The sequence below is a fragment of the Gouania willdenowi genome, chromosome 5 (genome assembly GCF_900634775.1).
Source record: "Gouania willdenowi chromosome 5, fGouWil2.1, whole genome shotgun sequence".
Classification (NCBI taxonomy): domain Eukaryota; kingdom Metazoa; phylum Chordata; class Actinopteri; order Blenniiformes; family Gobiesocidae; genus Gouania; species Gouania willdenowi.
In genome coordinates, this window is record NC_041048.1 from 38,855,982 (window position 1) to 38,878,558 (window position 22,577).

The following is a 22,577-nucleotide window of genomic DNA, read 5'->3' on the forward strand; positions in this document are numbered from 1 at the left end:
AGAATATTACAGTTTTTAAACGTAACCAAAAAACCTAAATATTCAGTCTGGCTTTTATCTAGTGCTTTATGATTTTTATAATTTTTAAGGTTCTTAATTTTGTAGTTTTATGTTTTAAAAAGTTTTTCCTTCTCTGCTTTATTTTTGATCACTGACTTTCTTATTTTATCATCTTTTTAATTATTTTATTAAATTGCTTCATCAAATTGAAAATAATAAAGAAATATATTCATTAACAACCTTTTTTTTCTATGACAAGCTAAAACTGTTCTCCCAGTGAAGTCCAATAATAGACAAAAACTAGCAATATGTCGACAGTCTACCACTTTGTTTGATTATGTTGCCATGGTAACACATGTACATGGTGTCTGCCTGCAGATCTGCCCTTATTTTAAGTCAATGTGCTCAGAAGTGAACTTTCTTGACATACTGTAATACCCGTATATGAAACTATCAGTGCCTACAATCTTTTACTGTTGTGTAAACTTATTTTAAGCTTCTCAATGAATCTGATTGTGTCTGATACATTTTAAGTGTTAATGTTAAACTCAAATAAATGTTTGTTTCCTACAAAAGAGAACATCAATATAAAAAGGCTTACATTGTTTTAACAGTTCTATAATTTAGAAGTATTATTATCTGCGGACACTTAACATGTTTAACTCAATGTGCTGCCAGCCATTTTCAGAACAGTTAACCCCCTCACTGCCAGCCATTTTACAACATTTTGACTGATTTTAAAGACCCACAGAACATTTTGTAATATGACTATGTAAAATCTGAAACCAGATTATGAAAGAATAGACTCTACTTTTATCAGAATTTTCTTTGTTTCTAACTGGTTTCGTTCTTCCGTAATCAGCAGTTGAATATAGGTAAGTTTCACACAAAAGGCCAGTTTCTGACAAAAAGCTGAGAAAAAAAGCTTTTTCTGAAAAAATCTTGCTAGTGACTTTGAGTGACACCTCAATATTGGTTTCCTTCTATAAAACAACAAAAACAACACTGAGACCGGGCTTTTGATGGCAAAATTATTATTATTTTGCTATCTGGGCCAGAGTTGTATGTTCCCCTACCATATTTTGGCCTTCCTCCAAGTCTCCCCCCCTCAGTCTCTACACACTCAACTACCTCCTACTCCCCGACTTGCAGAGTCGACCCGTTTGGCCTGGGTTGTTGATCGTCTTCTCTCACGATCATGACACTCTCAATAGTCCACTTAGGTCCACACATGTTCTGCTCGAGTGTGAGCTGCTAGGAGCTTCACCTTCTTTTCTCGTAGTGCTTTTTTATCCCTCGTCCATGGTTTCTCCCTCCCTGCTGATGGTGCACATCACGGCTAATCTCTCATCCAAAGGTACATTGCTGCCACCTACAGGGCACCAATTGGTCACTGCATCATAGTACAATGCCGATATTCGTTGGAGAGGTCCGTAACAGTGTCTCCTAGCAACCGCCGTTGAAAAACACAATTGATGTATATTTACGTCAATGGCAGTGAGTGAAATTAAGTGTTTGGCTTGTAAAACTACTTTCGGAACTTTAAAATGAACAATTAAACTTGACTAAAAGTTGACTGAAATAAGAAGGACTAAAAAACATTTTCTTTTGGTCGACTAAAACTATTGAGGACTAAAATATCTCAAAAACTGAAACCAAATGTTATCTTCAGATTACAGTAAAACTAAAACTAAATCCTTAAATGCCTGCCAAAATGAAAACTGCTTTCAGGATTATTTTGTATTTCAAGCACTGAGTCCAGACCCACACTGACTTTTTGTTTTCATTCTCACTTATCTGAACATTCCATATGTCCCATGTTTCCACACCGCTGCCTGTGAACCGTGCTTAGCCAATTCAGCAAATCGCTACCAAATGGGGGAAAGCAGCCAGTAGCATTACAGAGCACCAGGTTTCCCCTCACGCTAGGCTTCCAGAACAGGCCTTAACACTAAGTCATTCACAGATCCAAACCGCCGTCCGTCCTTTCCCTCTGAGCTAGATTCCATACATGCCACTTGTGTTGGCCCTGGCCTACGGCCCATTAAGGCCGTCTTAGTGCCCTTCTGTGTGCTCACCGCTACCCTGCTCTGCTTCACTCCACTGCTCTGCTCATTTTGCTAAAACAAACCCAGCCCAGGGCCATGCAGGGCTATAATGCCGCCTCCTCTCTGTGTGCATGTGAAAGAGATGTCAGAGGTTAACAACATGCTGAAGTAATACATCCTAGAGTTTTATCCAGAATTACAGAAGCTCTAAAGTTTCACCTGTACCTCATGTTGACCATCATGTGTATGTGAAGATGTAAATCCCCCCTCCCACTCTTCTTCAGTGACTCAAACTTTCCCAGAACTTTAAAACAATGTCTTGCTGTGCCTCATGCAGTGGTTTAATGCACTTTGTTTGATTCCCTTCTTGTTGTCTATATAATATGTGTCAAACTCAAGGCCCAGGGGCCAAATCCAGCCTTTCAGAGCATCCGATTTTGGCCGCAGGAGAAAGTGAAAATGACATTAAAAAAAACATGAGTCGTGTAAATTACCAAATATTTCAGTCTTAAAATTGTTGTTTAAAAACTCTAAATTTTTTCCAAAATCCTGCAATTTTTCTGATATTATTCCACCAAATATCCACAAATTAAATGAAAATTGGTCTAAAAATGAATAAATCAAAGGACATTTAAGTATCTGTAACTTATTGCTTCGGCAAGGCAAGGCAAATTTATTTGTATAGCGCATTTCATACACAAGGCAACATGCTTTACATGATCAAGAAGTGCAACAGAAAACATTCAAGCTTAAAAAGCAATAATAACATTAAAATCAGCAGCAACAAGATGATGATGAAGCTTAGATATTGTTGATGCCTTCCATACTTGGTCTCATTTAGAACTGGAAGTGCAAACTGGGCCACATTAATGTTGAAATTGTTTGTTTTTCCGCCTAAAACCATGGGCCCACTTGGTCCATATTTGGCCCTTGAACTAAAATGAGTTTGACCCCCTGATCTATATGGACCTTGACGTGCACATCTCTCATTCACATTTCTACTCACTGGAGGCTTTAAAGAATCAAAACAAACTCAAAGTTGGTTCGTCTTATGATGAAGGCAACGAGGAATAACCTGCTGTGATCACAACGATTTGAGGTTAATTGTCACCTAATGGGAAAATACTGTAAATGTCACACTAACGTTCTACTCATATTAAGTTTGATGTCAAAATTATCATGTAATGCATTCACATTAGATACTATGAAAGGATCGGAAGCGGAATGTAAAATCATCCTGGGACCGGCTTCGAGTTAAAAGTCAAACATTCCCTTTTCAAAATAAAAGCACCTCTTCTTGTCTTCCATTAGTTTTTAATGCTTTTATAAATAAATAGGGCTCTTGTTTTGAGGTAAACCGGACATTTTGTCAGTAGTAAATGGCGGACAATATGGAATCTCCGAAATGTCGGCATAAAATGTGTTTACGTGAGTTTTATGGATCAAATGAGCACGTGTTGATATTCTACTTGATCACTTTATCACTTAAAATGTTTTCAGAATCAACAGAGATACTGTATTTAGCCTCAGTGTGGTTCAGGGTTTTGTCCTTGTAGGTTCCAAATGCATCTTAGAAAACTTTGAAGTGTACTTCAGTGGTAACGGTCATCAACGTATTTGTAATTAATCTAAATTAATACACTTAATTAGGAACAGATTGATTACCTGCATGAATACATAGCACTTTTCTGTGCACTTGTTTGGAGCAGTGGGTGCGCACTGTAGCTGCTACCAGCCAAAATACAGCGCTTAGGGGCGCTTCCAACTTGCAATTTTGACGTCATTTGAAGCCGGAGTCTGCGCAGTAGGGTCCGGCGGGAGGAGCTCTGGTAACACGCCCCGCCCATTTAGCGTACTGCCCTGATGACTTACGCAGCTCAGCTACGCCAAAAACATAAGCATCTTTTTTTAGACCTTACCAGATGTATTGTACATCATCTATGTGCAGATGTTTTATTACGATTTGGTTTTAAATACAATTTCAGTCACAATAACTAACAATATCAAGAAACATAGCATTTCAGTTACTAGGTTCTGATCACAAAGAGAGCTACGCAAGATCCGCAACTGTCAATTATTGTCATATATGATGTAAAAACCCATTTTTCAACCTCAAATAACAAACTTCATAGAAAAATGAACTTGAACACAATGTAGGGTGATATTAACTAATGATCACAGCAGAGTTTAGGTTTGGAAAAATATTATCTGACGAGTATTTTAACTTAACAGTTTGACCCACATCCCATTTGTTATCATTGAGGAGGCGGGGTTTATGACCTATATTGCATCAGGGGGAGCTCTAGCAATAAAAGCTTCACTCCACTGGGAGCTTGTCCTGTCCATTCTTTTTACAGTCTATGGTTTGGAGAAATAAAACGTAGCATTAGACCTCGACCAATTAATCAGTCGATTTTAGTATTCACTGAATAATTAACATTGGTAATTAATCTGTAATATGTAACTGATGTATTAACTTTTTTTGCTGCACGGAAATTCTGTGACTCTGTGCTGAGCTTTCTGTATTATCGTCAGCAGTAATTAATACCAAATAGCAACACTGGGAGAAGTCACGAGTTCAATAGTAGTTTAATTTATCAATGTTTACTGTTTGGATTTTTAGCAACTTTACGTTTTTTTTTTTTTTTTTTTTTTACATTGTATTCTGGAAATATAGTTTGCAGTTAGTTTACAGTTCTGTGTTACTAATTAAAGTTCCTTATTTTAATGTATTAAATGTTTTAATTGTTTGACGTGAATCATATTTTAGGTATAATAATTTGTGTTCATGTACAATATATATCCTGTGTATATATGTTCTTATTTCATATATAGACCGATACATTGGTTATCAGTAGATACATCTAATATTGGTGTCAGGATTGGCCCCAAATTCCATATCGGTCGGGTTCTACTTAGAATAATTACAGTAATAATAAGATGTTTTATTGGTTCTTCCTTTAAGCTCATAGTGATACTTGGTATGATTGGTATTTCCTCACAGCTCAAAAGTTGTGGGTTTGTGTCCAATTTTTCTCTGGGGTTTTTCTGTTCATGTTATCACTTCCTCTCTGGGAGTTTGCTGGTTCCCTTTTTCCTCCCACCATCCACAAACATGTTCAGTTCATTTACATTTTTAGCTTTTTTTATATACAGTGAAGTGTTGTATTTATGTTTTTGATCTTCTACTTGGGAAGCTGAAATATATTTCAGGATCTGTTATGTCAAAAGAAGCATATTAAAGTTTTTTACACTCTATTTATTTATTGTAATGTAATTTGACTTACTATCAGCAGTATTTTTATGTGAAATTCCTGCAAAGATTAAATGAACACTTGACCTTGGAAAACATTGTTGCGAGCCGTAGAGAGGAGAAATCCCAATTCCTCCCTTGCTAATTTCCTTTTGTTTCAGGATATTAATACATCTGCCCACAATAGATCATCCACAGTTTCCTACAGCACTCCCTGCACTGTTTTTCTAACTTCGTCAGGTTGATGCAGCTTCCTGTGTCTAGCTCTGTATCTTTATTAGCCTTTGCTCCTGGTCGTGGAATGTACAGACATGTGAGTGTGTTTTTAAATCCACCTGAGTACCAAACCTGTTACTCATTGGCTCACGTTCCCTGGGTACTCGGAGCCTGTGGAGCTGGTCAGGAGGGTACCCTAACTCCGTTCTCTGTGAATAAACATGTCACTCACATGTGGTTATCATCAGGAAACGTACGGTGCACAACTCTTCTCTTGATGTTGGCCCCAAAGGTTTCACAGATCAGAAAGCTAACAGCTTTGGCGTCAGGTTTCGCCCACTGCTGCCTCTCTGCCTGTTGTGTTAGCTAACATTAGCGTTTGTAGGTTTAGTGTGTTGGATATAATAAGACTGACTTTTATTAGTTTTTATCACATACAGCATTAGAAGAATAAAAGATAGTAGCACTTCACACAATGAAAATAAATAAATGAAACATGAATAACAAGAGTAGATATAAGTACAATAACAAGGGTTTAATACAGTATAATATCACATTAAAAGTGTCAGCAGACTCAGCAGTGATAGTTATGGTATGCAGAGGTGTGTGTGTGTGTGTGCTGTTTGTTGTCAAGTCTGACAGCAGCAGAAAGGAATGGTTTGCGGTACCGTTTCTTTACATACTTTGTTGAGCAGTCGGCAGCTAAAAGAGTGAGTCCTGCAGAGGATGAGCTATCTTCACTATGTAGAACCTCCCATTTTCCGATTAAAAGAATTCCGATTAAAAGAATTCCAGAGTTCTGTTTAAGAGTACAGCATATCCATTATCATCTACTGTTATTAGTTTAATATTTTTCGCCTGCGCTGTTTGCACGCGTCTTTATGACATCCTGTTTTGATCATTTTTTTTCAGTGAGAAAAGTGTTTCGGCCAAAAATAAAAATATATTTTTGGGTCATTTTCGTCCAAAAATTTTGGGTGGCCAGAATTGTGGTGCGTCAGTACTATAAACCCTTACACTGGATTTCCACTGGATGCGTAACATCTCCGCTGTGTGCTCCACTGTCTGTCAGTCCTCACCGCCTCCGTCTGTGATGCGTAACTGTTGTCACAAGGACTCAGGAGTTCTCGTTAATTCATGCATAATCGCGCAATACAGTATAGCGTGTTATAGTGAATTAGAAGAGAAGCACAAAGCCTTACAAACAGTTCATTGTGTCCTTGGAGAGGATCAGAAGGAAATCCACCCGTCCTGTAGATCTTCAGCTTTTGTGGAGATTATTGTAATTCGACCATGGATTAGGTCAATATTTATATGTGAAATACGATCCACTACGACTCTGTCCAGGGTGGAGCCCTGCTTACTTCCTGTCCCGCAAGTTTATGCAGCATTGCCCTGGCATCTGGCAAAAATAAAAGGTCTGCAACTGCGTATCTGTTGCAGAGGGCTCCGGCATGGCGAGATGAGTCGTTACGCAGTGTAAATTGACACATTGACTTTAATGGAAACTTGTCAGCTTCGTTGCTGTTACGCAGCAGTTACACATCCTGTGGAAATTAGGGGTTAGCCACCAGTTTAACAGGAAAAAATGTGTGATATGGTCCCAAAACGTTATTTTCCTCCAACCAACAAGTCACCCTCACGTTTTGCTTGAAATTTGACGCAGTCGTGTCATAAGCAAACTCTCGGAAATCTCGCTCTCGTTCAGTTCTCACACGTGACTTCAATGGTCAAGAGGGATAAACTCTCCTTGGCTGACAATGAGTCTGACAGAGATTTAGATTATTTTTACTGTTAGAGCATTGATTCCTTGAAAGAATTTTTGCGGAAACGTGGTATCGGTCTCCATGGCAGAAAGGCAGAGTTAGCTGCGAAATGAATGCTGCTAGTGCTAATGCTGCTAAAGCCAATGCTGCACTTAAGCTCAAAATTCAGGTTTTTCCTGGTTTTTTACACCGTGACCGATCAGCTGATCAGTGCAGTTTCACTGATCGACCTGTTTAGTGTGCTTCTTGTGCACTTACTTCAACAAATTTGTACATTTAAATAAAATAATAGCTTAATAAAGATAATCATGGACCTGGTTAGCGAATTTACGTTTTCAAAGACAAAGTCAGAACTCTGAATACTGTCCTTTTCTCACTTGTCCCATCAACAATAAAGATACATTTGATTTATAAGCATTTTTCAAAAACTCAAAGACACTTTACAGTTGGAAAAAACAATTACACAAATCAAAAAAAGAAACGAAGTAATAAAGGTAAATACAGAAAAAATACATAATAATCACAAGTTAAAAGCTTGGGAAAGGAATGTGGATACAGAGGAGGTCTGTCGCTTTGATACTGATTCTCATCGGTTTTACTAAAGTGCTCAGATATGTGCATCATTCCCGGGTAGATTCTGAATCCCGCCGCTGGAGACCCAGGTAGTCGGGTTTTCGTGCACCAGGTGTCACCTGTGTGGAAGCGAGAGGACTGCCTTGGTTCGATACTGCTGCTGAGCTGCTCCCATCGGTTTTTAAAAGTCCTCGGATTGGCCAAAAGGGGCATCAGCGGAAAACCCTGGTCCTCCCCCAGGTCACACATGCGCAGTTCTAGAGTGTGAAAAGGCTTGTCACCAGGTAAAATGATAACCAGTTCAGCTAATACACTAACAGATAAACTTGTCTTTGTACCGGCACCTTTTCAGATTTGAATGCAGTCATAACAATCTGAACCACTTCAGTTGAAACTCTGCATTAATTTTCAGTCACAGGATAACATGATCACTAGACAAACTGTAATTGTTTGAATGGGATTATGGACATAATTGGAAATATTTATCTGTTCGTCACACTAAACGGGAATCAGCGGGTATGAAGATGGATGGATGGATGTTTGTCACACTTTCTAGATGTTTAATCACCCGTTTCTGTTGAAAAATAGCTGATGGAGCCAGATTTTAAATCAAGAAAGTGTTGCTTTTTCCTTTTCCTGGTGCTTTTTTCCATCTGTTTTCCACTATCAGGGAGAATGGGAGGCCCTAACTGTGTATAATGCTGAGGTTGAGCATTAACAGCGTGATGCAGGGCAGCCTGTGGGCGACCCTGGGTGGTGCACGTCGTCAGCGCTCTGATGCTGTTGTGTCTGGTGTGGCCGGCCTGTGCTGTGCAATGAGCCACTGAAAGGAACAAAGGCTTGGAGGTAAACCTTATTACCCCCCAGGATCAGCTCAAGGCTTTCTCTGAGCAGGAAGTCAAGGTGTGCTGAATGGAGAATAGCACCAAACAAGTCGGATGCGCCCTCTAATTTAGGCCTGTTATGAGAAGGCGGTGCAGCAGTGTTCTGTGTGAGGTCGCTCGTGCTGACAGACACTGTCTTTTTTGAACGTTGGCTAGTTCGGAATTCTTAGATATTTGATGCCCGGTGGTGCTTCTGTGTTGTTTGGTTTAGTTGTTCTTTCAGCTTCTTTCTTTTCGTCTGATAAAGCCAGGGGTGGACTGGCCATCTGGCATACCAAGCATTGTCCCGGTGGACTGTCGAACCGAAGCGGGCCGATCCAATTTGCTATGTTTTTTTGTGTGTTATTTTTTTTTTTTTTTTTTTTGCTGGAGACTGGAGGCAAACAGGTGGCCGAAAAAGGTCCAAAAGTGACAAAAACATGGCAAGAAAAAAGTGTAAAGTGACTAAAATGGACCAAAAGCAGTCAAGAGTGGCTAAAAAATGGGCAAATAAAGAGGCAACAGGTGGTATGTAATAGCAGAGGGTAGCTTTAATGGGCAAAATGTTGCGAACAATAGTTAAATGGGGCAAAAATGTGGAACAAAAAGAGGCAAAATGTCGGGAAAAAGTGGTATTTATTGGGCAAAAGTTAGTTTATTTGGATTAAAAGTGGCCAAAAAATTAAAGAAGAGACAAAAATTGGATAAAACTGTCAAAAACAACTTAGAAAAAAAGGGATATTTATTGGCTAATGTCTGAAAAAAGTGTCAGAACCTTTTGAAAACAAGCAAAAATGGGACAAAAGAAGTTGCAAAAAGGAAATAATTAAAAAGGGATTTAAAAAGTTTCCCCCTATTAAGGTTTCCAGGGGGAATAATATTTATAATTAAGACATAAAGAGACACAAGTTGATCATCATTAACTAATAACTGCTTCTACATGTTGTGACACATGTTTGAGCTGGAATTTTCACTATTATATATTAGTTCATTTAAAGCAGCACAGAAAACTGTGTTATTAATATCAGTTTGTATTTCAGATTAGACTGTCAGGAGGGTTTATTTTTCTTTCTGGGAACTTTTGCATCTTGAAAGCAACATTCCCCCCCTCCCTCCCCCCCGACAGGCCATGTGAGTCATGTGGGAGAAATCAGTGGTGGGTTTATTTATTTAGGAAACGAGGGGGCGTCTTACGTGCGGATAAAGTTGTCGGATCTTAAGGAGTCGCACATACTGTGCGTGTTTTTACGGCAGGAACAGTCGACTCAGGCTTTTCATCTCTGGCCTCCACCACAGGTTTTTACACACACTGGAAAAGCACTTTACCCTGGTGTGGTGGGCTTTATTTCATCCTTTCTTCTCTTCTTTCCATTAATCCTTCCTATTTTTGACCTTTTTTTTAATTTATTTCTCATACTTGGTGAATTTTTCAGTCTTAAGTGGCAGGATTTTAATGTGAATGTACCTCACTAGACACTAGCTTTAAGTTCACTGAAGATATGGTTTTTTTAAAACAGTGAACATGTCTGGTGCTGTGGTGGGAAGGTATACATTTAATGATTTTATTCAAAAAAGATAAAGCCAATGTATTTGTAAACAGGCCCCAGGTACTCTTAAGAAGCTTCATTCCCCCATGTTTATCCATTTGTAATGAGAAGTTACTCTATATCACTACAATGACTGAAAACATTCATAGGAAATGCCATAAAATAGAGCTTTAATTTTTTCAATTTCTAAAAGAATTGCAACATTGATGTAATAAAGTCCTAACAATGCTTGTTTTATAAATGTATGTAAGTATCTTTATCAAGTCAGAATTAAGGTTGTTTATTGTAGTCTTAGTTGTGCTTGATTAAAGCTGCACCACCTGATTCTTGAACCATGACAGAGGGGCGTGGCTGAATTCGAACCGTAAATCCCGTCCCCCACTCTGATAATCCCTCCCAGTTTTCTACTCTCACGGAAGTGCACGAAATCGCACACGAGAGCTGAACGTGCACTACCGGTAAAACACGTCGCCACACAAAAGGATTCACACAAAATATAGGAAAATGGAACATTAGATGACCTGTGCTTAGTATAGGACACAATGAATGAACAATACGTCTTTTATTACAGCTGGTAATACAGTCGTTTGCACAAACTCATTTATAATTACTATAATTTGAAGTTCGGCAGCTTTGTGCACAAACCACTAAATTACAGTCATTTATAATAACTTAATGCAGTAATGACTTTTCCTGTCATCTTTGTTTACTTTGTCAATCAGCCAAAGATCTGAGACTCTAAAGGTTTGCATTTGTCAGGAAAGTAAGGTTGTCCTGGTTTGATATTGATAACAAATATCTGTTCAATATCACATAAAAAATTAACAAGTATTGTATTATTTTGATCTGCATCTAAAATTATTTTATTTTTGATTCATTTATTGAGGTTATTTTTCTGCGGCTTCTAATTTATTTATTTAATTTTAGAATATTATTATGTTTAGGTGGTACTACCCATATATATATAATTTTTTTCTCAGACTCTATATATATATAATTTTTTTAATTTTTTTTTTTATTGAGGTTATTTTTCAGGTCTTCTCACTTATTTTTATTTTATTAAATTGTGGATTATTCTAGGACTGCGCGATATGAACCAAAACTAAATAATAAATAAATTCTGGGTTAAATTTGCAGATGCAAAATGCCACATAGGCTAAAATAACATCATGTTGCTTTAAGATTGGTAAAAAAAAATAAATAGAAATGTGTGCGTGTATCACAAACATGGGCAACTAGCAGCCCCAAAAGTAAATACACAAAATGACAGCAAGAAATACACAAAATGACAACAAAAACACAAATACACTGAGAAATACACAAAAGAATAACAAAAATACAAAAAAGAAAAAACTACAAAATGAGAAAAAATGCACAATGGGACAAGAAAAATCCAAGAACAACATACTGTACATACCAAAAAAATACACAAAATGACTCAGAAAGACACCCAAAAATACACAAAAGAACAAGAAAAATACATGGGACAACAAAAGGAGGAATAAAATACACAATGGGACTGACATATTGATTAACAAACAGCTGATCAATATTGACTTGCCTTTTTTCTTGGATACAGGCGATATTGTAATTTTTTATATCGCCAAAGTAGAAAACTCAATATTTTGCAGAGACGTGATTCCACTGCTGAGCCCACAGTTTACAGCTGGTAGACACTTTGTCTCAGAGGAAGGTGCGTCACCTCAGCTGTTACAGAACAGCTGCCCCCGTGGTGGTGCATTACTGACATTACTCCCAACTTCGTCTCCAGCCCCCGTGTAATGTATGCATTCATGACAGAAGTTCTAAAGTATGCAGAAACGTCAGCATTGATTTGTTGGGGGAAGTGGATGCAGCTTTGTCCTCAACGAATCTTCTTTGTCCTTCCAGTTTCCTTCCTCCAGGCGTATCGCAGTAATCCCATTGGCCCGTGCTCTGAGGTGTTTGTGTAGCAGAAGCTTGGCCTAGGCAACCTCATTTCCTCTTCCTGTGCAGCCAATGTTAATAATAACTGTGGTTTTCAGACCCCCCCATATTCCCCGCAGGCATTTATAACAGTTTCCAAATCCATATTTTGATCTGCCAAAGTGAACTGAGCTGATAGCTTTTCCAACAGGCGTGGATCAGGAGGATGGAAAGAAAACATCTGCTCACTGCAGAGCTTCAGTAGAGGCACAGGGTTCCATTGATATAAACTCAGCACAGATATGCATACTTTAAAACACCAAGTACATGTTTTTGCTTTCTGGTAAGTTAGTTTACTGCCTCTAATGGTCAATCTGATTATCCATTTTATTGAATATTCTTAAGCGGCATACACACGTAAAGATGATTAAGCTGTTTTTGTCCCAATTTTTCTCTTTCCTGACCAAGGACAATCATCGCCAGATTATTTTATTAGATGATGCTATCAGATTGTCCTGTGATCTGAGGTGCGGTCAGAGTGAATTTGTCCTGATAATCTGCTTTAAAACAATCAAAACTACTAAACATGTTCATTATTTATGACCAAAACTCCTTGTGTGTGTGAAGAAAGCTGAGTTAGGACACTGTGATCTGTGTCATAGAACTAAATGTAGCCAATCAAGAAGCTGGCTGAGAAACACGTAATCCTGCGTTCAAGGCAACTTAGAACTCAAGATGAAAATTCAGATCTCAAGTTTAACTGAGTTCAGCGGCACCACATAGAAATATCTCAAACATGGCTGACCGCGAGAACATTAGATTGTTTTCCAGACTTTACAGAGGAGGAGTTCCGACTTCAGGTGGTGTCCCAAGTCACTTTTTCAAGTAGGAAGTCAGAAGAATCAGCGTTCTGAAATGCTTGTAATGAATCATTAAGTTGCGTTCACACAAAACGGGACTTCAGCGACTCTGGAGACTAGATTACATTCAAAATCGATGTAAATGACACCACTTGAAGCGAGCTCCCTTCAAGCGTCGTGGCTAGCACGATCCCAGCGACTCAATCGTGAAATCAGAAGTCGCTCATAATTAAAAATGTTGAACTTCTCAAGCGACTTAGAGTGACGTGTCGCGACATCCAATCGGCAAAGACTTTCTCCCCACGTCACTCCTCCTATCGTCACGTCGCTGCGGTAGATGAAGCAATGAAGTGAGCAAAAAGTGCGACTATGTTCAAGCGACTCATCACGTGAGATTTGAGCAACTGGAGTCGCTAAAGTCACGTTCGGTGTGAACGCACCTTTAGACCACGAAACATTTATGGCTTGGAGGACGATTGGTGGTGGGACTAAATCAATGATTTCCAACCTTTTGGGAGTCGTGACCCCATTTTGATATCACAAATTGTTTTTGAATTCTTTCTAAGAAAAATTTTTTTTTACGTTTGTTATATTGTGTTACGAGCAGACAAATTTAGATGTATTTATTTAATCATTACTGAAAGTGAAGGTTTAGAATATACTTATCTGAGATAATGTGTGATTTTTAATTTAAAAAGGAGTAACAATAAAAATAAAAAAATCTGATTTTAATTAGTATTTTTTGTAATCAATTACTAGACATTTTAGGAGACCCCATTGGAATTCCAGAATTCATCCTTTGTTGTGTTGTGAGCTTTTACGGCCATCGTCGTTCTATGCCTGATTTTTGTTTTATCTCTGTGAAGGGTCTGTAACAGATTTTGTTTTCTAAACTCTTCACATTTCGAAAATCCTTATGTGTGGTGTATCTGCTTATGATATCTACAAGGTCCTCACTTGAAAAGTTCTAATTTCTCAAAGGAGAGACTTGTCAAACTTATACATTCAAGTGTGTGTATAGGTAAACGTATGTATTGTTGAGAAGCAGTTGAAATTTAAAAAGTATTAACGGTACACAAAGGGAGAGTTTTATGAGTCAAGAACAAGCTTTTTCTCTTCCCTCTGTGTTTGTAATCCCCTCCTTAAGCTTACATTCAGTTTGCACCTGGCAGCTCGATACCAGCGGCTAACACACCCTCTCTAAACAACTTTCATTATGTTGGAATAAAGTGCGCGCCTGCTCTGCGTTACGCAATGGAACCACTGGTGGTAGAGGATGCCCTTTGCTCCACCCTTTCTTTTTTTGATGTCTGGTGCCATCATTCTGGTGGCGTCTCCAGGACGATGGCACAGCCATGCATTGTGTGATGCCCCCCACATTTATACAGCACCCCCCCCGAATGAGCCCTAAGGAATTCCAGGCTTTCCGCTCATTCCCTGGCTGCACTCTCCCACGACTAATCCATAGCCCTTCTCATTTACACACACTCACACCGTCCTCTGTGCTCCTCCTTCACCCTAAAAACATGTCAGCACCCCCAAATGTCCCCTCGCTTTAGGCTTGTCAAGGCTCTACTTGTCGTTTCTCATCATTGTTTTTCATTACGTTTTATTTAGTGGAGCCAGATCTTACTGATAGGCCAGTGTTATTCTAGATGTGTAAAAGGATTACATGCTTTACGTTAGAGATCCGAGACACTGTGTTGCCATATTTGTTAACTTTGGCTTCAGGTCCACATGTGAGTGCAATGATAATCACATTAAATTCCCTGCTGAGGTCCAACTCAGTGTTTCACTGCTGGGATCGACACATTTTAGTCTCACAAAACAATCTTTCCTTTAGATTAAGCCTTATCTTTATTCTTCTGATTAAATCTTTATTGGGTTTATGACAAAAATAGGTAATCAGATTTCTTTTGCAGTTGATGGAATGCTCAGTGAGGAAGGTTCCTGTAGTTGTCTAAAACTCTATTTTATTGTTTTAACCAGTCCTGTTTTAAGATCTACTAAACCCCGCCTCCCCCACTGCGGCGATGTCTGATTAGCCAATTTAAAATTGTGTCCTGCCCATTTGCACTAACCCATCCCTCCTCCAAATGATGAACTGATCTGATCATCTGGTCTTAAACTGCTCTTAAAGATGATTTTCACCTGATCATCAAGTAAAAATCATCTTTAAGAGGAGTTTTTAATTATTTTATCTATTTGTAAATTGATTATAGAAAGAGCACAATAATCTTTACGACCAGTGAGCAGCGTGTGAACACATTTGGCATTTCCTGTTTGTATTTCATATGGAGGAGATTTCTGTCTGACTCCCCACAGGAAGATGTACACAAATAAGAAGTCATCAGTATGTCAGGGTCAGTCGTCATAACTTTTGTGTCCAAACCATGAGAACAAAAAAAACCCAAATAAAAACACGGCTTCCATTACAGTTTCTGACTTCACCAAAATGTTAAATGTGGGAATTCTGAGATTTGAATGAGAATCAGATTGGATTGTTGTGTTGGTACCAGGGTTGGGGTCAATTATAATTAATAATAGCATAATTAATAATTATTTTTCAATTATGGCAGAATTTTAATTGTAATTAGAATTTTAAAAACTGCTGTTTTAATCGTAATTTAATTATAATGGACTTCAAAAATTGTACTTTGTAATTGTAATAGGCATGGAAATCCTATAAAAATTGTCTATTATGTGGAGAACCATGTTACAATTCTATTGCTTACACATACAGTATGTAGTCAACAATCATTAAGATATTTTTCACACAAGTTTACCTGTCACTTTTCTTGAGGATCATTTTACTATTCCATTTAAAAAATAAATCAAAAATAAATCAAAGGTAAGGAAAGGATAAATCGAGGCGTATACTGACAGAAAAAACGACTCAGACTCTCACACCAAAAACAATAAAACTTATATTTTCATGAATTAGGAAGCCTAGCAAGATAACCAAGAGATGAAAAACAAATTAGATGATAAACAGTTTTTTTGATATATATGATATATATATGTGTGATTTAAGACACGAGTCAAAAACGACCCGTTATCATAATAGATGCTAACAGAAAGCTAACACAAGAGCAGGTTACATTTTATGGGTTATTTATTTCAGGCTCAGTAATTGTGAATGATTGTAATTGAAATGTAATAATTGAGAATGTAATTGTAAAAAAGGCCAGCCACTGTAATCATTATTGAGTTGTAATTGAACATGGATAATTGAAGATGTAATTTAAAAACATAATTGACCCCAACCCTGGTTGGTACCATTAAGTCATGAGTGAGGTAGTTCCTGCCTCGACGCACCAGTGCTAACCATTCAGCTGTGTGTGTCAGCTGTTGAGGTGGCAGTGATGTAGTTGTTCTCCTCTCACATCCTTCTGCTCCACCAAACCAGAGTGAGAAAACACACACAGTTACAAAGGGTACAAACGGTGGTTTCACATGTTTATGCACCCCCCCCCCCTCCCTGACCACCCTCTGTAACCGTAGACATTTCACACTAGCCTGTAACCACCAAACAGCAGTAGTTTGTTTGGCGTGAATCCCATCGATCGCAGTGCGTCTTCACACGTGTCTGTGTGTTAGCATGTTGTGTGTTATTTAGGCAGTAAAGTGTCTTGATTGGTTTCAGTGAGGACGCGGGGGTCCTTTGAGTGTTCCCGACCTAGCCTGGTGCTGTGCCAGGTGTTCAGACCTCCCTGTAAATAGTCTGTAGTACTGTTAAAGGTGAGAGACTGTTTACAGTTAAACGGTTGAGGTGGGAGGGGGCACTGTCCGGACACAGAGACCCAGAGACAGTGCTGAGGAATACAGGAAGTTTGCCGTTGGTTTGAGCATCTCAGGGGAATTGTTGGTGCATTGTTCTGGAGCAATGTGGAAGGAAAAGGAGGGAGGCTAGTATCACACCACCTCTTTCTCTCCTCGCTGTGTGTCCTCTTCCTGACGTTACGGCCCAACTGTAAACAGAATCCTGTTGCTCTTGGAAAAGCTTTTATACTTAAGTGTGTTTGTGTTTGGATTTATCACTACATGGAACAACTTAACGGTAGTAGTTAGGTGTGGCCTGATAGGGAATTGTCACTTCCAATACGATACAGATATTCCAACCGTGGAATATTGGCTGACACCGATGTTTATCCGATGCATTGTCACCTCGAATCATACATGTTATTATTATTTTGTAATGTGGAATGTTAGGAAAGACTTGATCAAGTAGTATTACTAAAATAGAGCACAATAGTCAGCAACGGTAGGTATGAGAAAAACTGACCCATTTATTAGAAGTACCCAAGCAGAGTCTGGAATGGAGCGCTTATATTGGAGTATTTAGATGCAGGTCAATGTAATCTCTTTATTTATTTATTTATGTAATTAACATTAAATGGTCATGATCTTTGGGCCATGACGGAGAGAACAAGATCGCAGGTACAAACGGCCAAAATGAGTTTCCTCCGTAGGGTGGCTGGGCTCTCCCTTAGTGATGGGGTGTTAAGCTAAGTTATCCGGGAGGGGCTTGGAGTAGAGCCGCTGCTCCGCTGCATTGAGAAGAGCCGGAAGAGGTGGCTCGGGCACCTAATTAGGACGCCTTCTGGGTGAGGTGTTCAGGGTAAGTCCCTCCGTAAGGAGACCTCCTGGAAGACCCAGGACACGCTGGAGAGTCTTGTCCATTGGCTGGCCTGGAAACACCTTAGGATCCCCCAGGAAGAGCTGGACAAAGGTGCCGGGGAGAGGGAAGTCTGGGCTTCCCTGCTAAGGATGCTGCCCCGCGAACCGACTATGGATAAGCGGTAGAAGATGGCTGTATATCTACTATGAATATCAGATCAGGACACCTAATGGTAGTTGGATGGAGGAAAATGAATGTAAGCTTGGCATACATTTATTTATTTAACTGTAAAGCTGGCTACACACATAAGTTACCTAATATGTTACAGACCCCACACACGAAGTTTCTAAACAGCCATTGAACAGTTAGGATCATATTTTGTGTGGTGTGCTTCAAAAACCTCACAACATCACACCACACACTCATAACCACTCTGTTCGTCCAGTCAGAAATCTTGCGTGAATAAAGATAATCCACCAAAATAAAGTAACACGTAACAAGAAAGTGGATATACGAGATGATGGTGGTCTTAAAACTATTTATTTGTCTGAAAAACCTCAAACCAAAAAAAGAAGGATGTGTTCTTATTCCTGTCTGCTCACTTCTTGATTGGCTACATTCAGTTCCACGTCAAAATTCTTGAAGTCATGAGTTGGGAGTCGTCGGCTTTCCCCACACTCATGAAAATTTGTTTTCATAAATATTGAACAATATATTTACGATTGTCGGCCCCGAACCGTTTCAGAACAGATAATCAACACAAATTCACTTTGAACACACCTCAGACTACAGGATAATCATATAAAATGTAAGATAAAATTGTGTTTGCTGTCCTTGGTCAGGAAGGAGGAAAATCAGGATAGAAACAGCCATGTGAGGAGTTTCACCTGTTTCTGTTTGACTCTCACCACCCGTCTTCACACATATTTGTGTAATAATAATAATACCAGCTATGGTTACACTGCCGTATCAGTGGAGAAGCAGAAACTCCTTACTGTGGTGGAAGACTTTAAGGCGGCAGCAGACGTGTGAGCAGATTGAAAGCAGATTGGTCGAGGCAACCAGGGATTATCAGTGGACTCTCTGTTTTGAAGTGAGCTTGGTTGCTCAAGCAAAACGTTCTAGGATCAACCCTTGAACTTTTTTATTGCTGTGAACCAGTGTAATCTTTTCTCACATCCGTTGCTTAAAGGCTGTGAGACGACTTTGCCCTCATCTTGACAAGAAAGTCAGAAGTTTGACCAAATTTAATTTCCATAAATGTACATAATAGAAAAGAAAAAAGATCACTAACAGTTGCCCAGTAAGTGCTCGGTGGTAACAAGCGTCATAAATTACAAACTATTTATTTTCAAACTTAGATATTAAAGATGAATGGATGGATACAGTATTTGACCTTTTGTGAGGCACAAGATGTTCTGTTCTTTGTATGTTGCATTTTCTGGCACTGTCCTAATGTTATTAGCTGTTGTTACCAATCAACTGTAATACAATATTTGCTACAAGGTACACAAACAGTATACATGTTTGTCTGTTTAATTCTTTAACATTTTTAGGGATTTACTTGTGATACCCAGAACAGTTCCTCTGTATTTTTAAGTCCTTGATTTCCACAACTCACTTTGGAGTTATGCAACTTGTAATAAAAAATAAAAAAAAACTGTTTTTGCACCAGACTAAAAATGGAAGAAATGTGAATTAGGGTGAGTAAATGTTTGGAAAGGAATTCATGGATTGCTGCGACTTTCCCAGTCCACTCATCTTGGCATGTTTCAGAGCAGGATTAATGTAGCCAATGGCTTTTTGCCTGTGTTTGGTAATACGCTGTGATGCTGCTTTTGTGTTCTCTCTTGACTTCATTTAGATGTTTATTTAGACTATTTGTGTTTGAAGTGATGCCAGATTTCATTCTGCTTGTGTTTATTTTCTTTCAGGGACTCTTCTCAAAGATGGCAACCAGCACCAGGTTCTAAGGCTGCCATGTTGGTGAAGGTGAACAGCATGAGTCGTACCCAGCCTTGCTCATCAATGCAGCAGCAGCAGCAACAGCAACAGCACGTGACAAACAGCACAAACAGCAAAACCAACACACTGAGTTTGCACTCCACCTGCAACAAGGTCCAAGGAGGTCCACCAAATTCCACTCAGGGATATAAAAACACCCTTTCTTGCAAGACGGCAGGCGACGGTCGTCAGGCTCATCATCTGAGGAAAGCCAGCAACGGCAGCTTCTGTTTGGTGACATCAGAGAGTACTCACCCCAGTCCACTACTTCACAGGTCCCAGACTAGCACACCACGTCCCATCTCCCCTCAGTATGGCTGCACTGCCCCAATTTACGATGAGCCCGTTTCAGAATGTCCAATCTACGATGAACCGCCGACAGATATGGAGGTGGAAGGGGCGCACCTGTACAACGGACAGCCACTCTCACGCCTGACTCCGACCCACAGTCTCCAAAAACCCAGACTTCTCCAGCACCCTGGTTCCACACAGCCAGGATCCAGACACAGGAGGAACCCATCTTCATCTGACTACAGTCCAGCTGGTCTGGAGTGCATCAAGCACATGGTCAACGTGGATCCTAAACAAGGACTGATGTCCAGCTCGCCTGTGCCTACGCGTGCCTCTTCCCCTACCTCACGCCAGGACCCGGTCTTGGTGCAGACTCAGCCACATCTCCAGCCTCAGGCCCACTCCTCACTGCAGACTCGTGTTCAGGTGAGGGACAGAGAGCCTGGGAATACGGGCCCAAGTTCACTGGACAAGAAACAGAACTGGCGAGTCCTCGAAGCCACGGTGCAGCGAGCGATGGAGGCGCGGCACAGCAGGCAGAGCAGCCAGGCGTCTCAAGACTTCCCCTCATCTACCCCTCAGACCATAGCAAACTATCAAGACTCGGGCTACTCCACAGGTCCTTCTCCAAGTCTGAGAAGGAAAAGCAGGAGACGGATGGGAGCTGGTGGAGGGGCAGGTGGCAGGCCTGGGTCAGTAGGGAGCAGCGGAGAGCTATGTGCGCTCAACGAGAGGTTGATGGCTGAAATGAGGGAGGTGGTGAGTCGCTCCAACACCATGAGGGAAATGAGAGCAGGGCTAGACCCGGAGATGGGGGAGAGGGTGGTCGTTTCCCGGACTCGTTCCCCTGCAGACTCACTCCGGTGGTATGGTGGAGCAGGAGGAGGACCGTCAGCAGGCAGGTGTACGTCACGAGAGGACATTGAGGTTTCACGGTCACTTAAAGGAGCAGGAAACTATGGCAACCCTCCCCTGACCCCTCTGGAGTTACCAGGAAGGCAGAAAAGAACCTATGAAAAGGTGGACACCCTGGAGATGAGCATCAACAGCCAGACTAGCCTGTCTTCACCAGAGACCCCAGGACCAACTTCTCAGGTAACCACACCCCCATCTAGGGCTGGGCATTATGGACCAAAACTCATCTCAAATTTTTTCTCAAAATGGTGATATATGATTTAAATCTTGATCATTTTAATTGAAATTAAGTATGACCAGAATTTCAGAATATTTGGGGATACATTTGATGATGCAATATGCCAAACAAACTCATTTATCAGTGTCACGATATGTGCCACTCTCTTGGCTTTTTCTCCTACAAGTAGTGAAAGCAGCGACTTCTAAAACAAGTATTTTGATTCAAAATAAGCTATAAAAATAAGTATATCAATGTATGCAATATTGCGATTTTCAGTATCGCCAAAATAGAAAACTCGATATATCGGCCAGCCCGACCCCATCATGTTTGTTTGTGACAAATGTAAGGCTGAAAGTTTAAAGGGAAGTTCAGGAGATGATACTGAAGTATTTCCTGATTTGGAGCTGAGCTGTTTGTGTTTTTGTGTGGTCTGTTTACCTCGGGCTTTTTGTTTGGATCCAGCTTTGTTTGGTCTGACTGAGCTCAGATTACAGATATCTCTGCAGATTTACCATCAGATTAATGCAGAATTTAGTCTCATTGTCAAAGTCATGCTTGGATAAAGTGTGTGTGCATGTTTGTTTCCCATTGTAAGCGACAGGTTAATAGGGTTAGCAGCCTTTGATGAATGGAGCCAAAAAGACTTAAAACCATAAACAGCAGTGAAGATTTGGCAATATTTTGACTTTGAGCGGGGATAAAATTTGAATGGAATGTGGTTTATATCAAGGGTGCTTACATAAAATGCACATAATCAACAATAAAAGAACATTTTGACATTGAAAAACCCCTATACGCAGAGTGTAAGATCTAGTCACATCCCCACTGTAGATATAAAAGGCTGTTGTTTTTCAAAGCTGTCCAACTCCTACTTTGTTACACCATAATGAGTGTTTGGTCTAGCGGGAACCTCTGGGATGAAAACAGTGAAGCTAATCTCCCACTTTGAAAGCTGTGCGGAGCATTTTGTGAGTAATGCTTTCAGACTACATTCCAGTCTTGAGTACCCGAAACATTGCCGTGTGTTGATGAGGAGGATGAGTCACAGATCCATCTGCCCCACACCATGGGTGACTTATTCTCATATGCCAGCCCCTGTTCCGACAGCTGGGGCTCCGGCCAGGCCAGTACAATTCAGGACATGGCTTCTCCTGGTCAGGAAGTACGACCACTGGGTCCCATATGGTTGATTCTTGGCAGAGATATTAGCTGAAGAATAGTGGAGGTGGTTAGCTGATATTGTGTTTTTTGGTACCAAAATAGACTTAGCATGTTGTAGTCGCAGCACGCTGAGCAACGGTGCCCAACCTTTTTAGTTTTCATGTCCACCGTAAGGACTCAGATTTTTTGTGATCAAGGACAAAACTCGTGAAAGTTCATGTTCTGAAATGGAACATCTGGACAGTTTTTGTTTTTTAAATGTGTTTAAAATCAGGTCCCAATATGACACAGAAATACCTCACATGTTTTGGGACAATATCAAACATTTACGGGC

At 39.9% G+C, this 22,577-nt stretch overlaps 1 protein-coding gene across 3 annotated transcripts in view; it reads left to right on the top strand.

The window, feature by feature from the left end:
* The window catches only part of arhgap46a (Rho GTPase activating protein 46a), a 76,051-nt gene that overhangs the window by 31,927 nt on the left and 21,547 nt on the right, over nucleotides 1-22,577 (top strand). For all 3 annotated transcript variants that reach the window (XM_028446617.1, XM_028446618.1, XM_028446619.1), the window contains exon 3: nucleotides 19,587-21,042. In XM_028446617.1, the coding sequence (XP_028302418.1) occupies nucleotides 19,587-21,042 (1,456 nt within the window). The remainder of the gene's footprint in view (nucleotides 1-19,586; nucleotides 21,043-22,577) is intronic.